The sequence below is a fragment of the Pinus tabuliformis genome, chromosome 9 (genome assembly GCF_031772625.1).
Source record: "Pinus tabuliformis cultivar Carrire ecotype Pingquan chromosome 9, CPIR1, whole genome shotgun sequence".
NCBI lineage: Eukaryota > Viridiplantae > Streptophyta > Pinopsida > Pinales > Pinaceae > Pinus > Pinus tabuliformis.
The window spans coordinates 1,749,508,049-1,749,510,574 of NC_142307.1; the positions used below are offsets into that span (position 1 = coordinate 1,749,508,049).

The 2,526-nt window shown below is 39.3% G+C and overlaps 1 protein-coding gene across 1 annotated transcript; it reads right to left on the minus strand.

Moving 5' to 3' along the window:
* Positions 1-363: 363 nt before the first annotated feature.
* LOC149155715 (glutathione S-transferase U19-like) lies at positions 364-1,445 on the minus strand. The gene is made up of 2 exons (XM_089441092.1): positions 1,063-1,445; positions 364-918 (listed from the first exon to the last, which is right to left on the minus strand). Exons 1-2 carry the CDS (start codon positions 1,384-1,386, stop codon positions 553-555), a joined length of 690 nt encoding a protein of 229 aa, XP_089297218.1. The 5' UTR covers positions 1,387-1,445; the 3' UTR covers positions 364-552.
* Between the last annotated feature and the right edge of the window lie 1,081 nt (positions 1,446-2,526).

Sequence of the window (2,526 nt, forward strand, 5' to 3'; positions counted from 1 at the left end):
ATGTAGATCAAATTTCCCTTAATAGTCTTTTAATTTTCCTAAAGTCCATAATATGTAGATCACATCTCCCTTAAAGTCTTTATAGTCTCTCTAATTGATAGGTTGGATTTTATCGCTTTGAGAATATAACATTGCAATTATTTTCTCTTCTACATTGCCATATTCGCACACAACTTTACAAAGACAATCTTTTCCAACAATATTACATTCCTGCTATCTCAATGCTGAGAAATTAGGTATATCTTTCGCTTCAAATTTGCAAAGATCTTATTGAACCATTCGAAGTGAAAACGACAGAACTAAAACGAAACGATCCAAACATTAAAGTTAACATAATAATAAAACTTATTATTGGTACGAGTGTTTGCAGTGACGAAGCCACTTTAAACCTCTAGTTCAAAGGTCACAGTCTCTGGGGATCCAAAGTCCATAAGCCTAGAAACACTAACGAGAACACTGAAGTAAGAACTTATCCGCATTACTAATCTACTAGACACGGTCATATAACTATATGTATATGGCTACGCTGATGCAAGTAATTCAGATTTTCAGTTACTCGGAGGTGACAAATTTCTTCCTAAATGGAATGGCATATTCCAAAACCTTAAGAGGGTCCGGGAGGATTTTTTTCACGCTCTTTCTCTCCATGCACTTCTTCATCCAAAGTTGGAGCCTTGGGAACTCACTTTCCCATGGTATATTCCATTTCCCAAACATTTCAAATGAATGGAACCAACATGCATAGGGAATGAATGCAATGTCCAGGTACCCAAACTGCTCCCCTCCAAAATAAGGCTTATCTCCGCCTTTTGACAGCTCCCTTTCAAGGAATCCGAGGTACTTTAACATACAACGCTTACCCTCTTCTAGAGCTTCTCCTTCAGTTTTCAAAATACCATAAAACGCATCCTGGAAGAACTGGAAGAAATCGCACGAATTCATATGTATCAGAAAGTGCTCCTCATATAAATGGAATAGCACAAATTGCATGTATTAAACCTAAAATGCAATGCATTGAATAAAATTTAGGGTAAAGATTAGTTTGGGTGTGATTATGCTTACTTTCTTGTTCAGAAAGTCTGCCCAGAATCTTGCAACGGCTCCGTCATATGGGTCGGACGGCATGAATGGATTAGAGTTGGGCCAGGCCTCATCGATATATTCGAGAATGATGAGAGACTCGTTCACAGGCTTGCCGTTGTGGATGAGGACAGGTACCGTCTTGTTAATTGGATTCATTTGCAGCAGCAGGTCACTCTTGGGGTCGAGATTCTCTTCTTGGTATTCATATGTCACGCCCTTCTCTTCCAATCCGATCAAAACACGCATGCTGAAGGGACTAACCCAGAGGCTCAGCACCTTCACCTGCTCCTCCCCTTGGCCCATTTTCGCCGTCTAAAATTAAACTACTGAAAATTACAGGAAGCACACAAGTATGAAATATGACTGCCCAACCTTGCTTGCTTGGCGTGGTACCTGGTCCCTTACCCCACTATTTAGCCTCACTTTTTCCGTACCTCTCCAGAGAAGACAAAGATCTTCCTCCACTTGACTTTTGCCAGAACTAAATAATTGCAAATAATTGAGCATGTAATCAGGTTGTTGTCAGGGTGCGTAATAATTGAGAATTATTGAACATCGTAGTCAGATTGTTGTTGTTCTTCAGAGTATTGGCCGCTCATTTCAAAGTTCTCTGCGCATCCTATTATATCTATTTTATTATCTCAAACTTTATTATCTCAAATAAGCGTCCAAAGATCGTTGAGATAACATACAGCATGAACAATGTAGTCAGATGGTTGTTGTTCCTCACAGAAATGCCCTTTATTTCAAAGTTCTATCCGCATCATATTATATCGGTTTTCTTGACTCAAATGAGTGTCCAAGAACGTTAGGTAACATACTTGAGTGCAGCTATGTGTAGATTGGTTGAGATTGATTGATTTATGTAGGTTTAGTTTTTATTAAATTTTAGATTTAGTTTTGTGTGGGTTGATTTCAGACAGGATTGGGTAACGCCAGCATCGGAATTGGAAATGCAATTCACTCTATGATTTAAATAAAATCATAAGTTTTTTTTGAATAAGACTAATTTTATTAAAGATACAAAAATATGTTACATGGAGGCACCCGTCTCTGCAGAACCTGACTCATAGTAATTATCACATATTGGCAAATAGTGACTGAAAATGTGACTACCCCTAAGGGGAAACCAATCCCAAAAAGTCCAAAAAAGTGAGCTGTCCACCCATGGGAACCAGCTTATGATTTCCATGTTTGAGAGTTTTTTCACCAAGACAAAAAAATCCAAAAAGACCCCATGTAACAACCATTACAGCTTAAAACAACAAAAAGGACCCCAGATATGGTGACCTCGTATCTAAGAATCTAGAAAAAAGAACCAAAGTCTGCTAGGTGTCAGCAGGTGGCAGGGGCTCCTCCACGATGAGACACCCGTAGGCATAAGGGTCATCGTCGGCTTGCTGCTATCCACTAGTCGTGGCATCCCACTTCTCTTTGCCACCT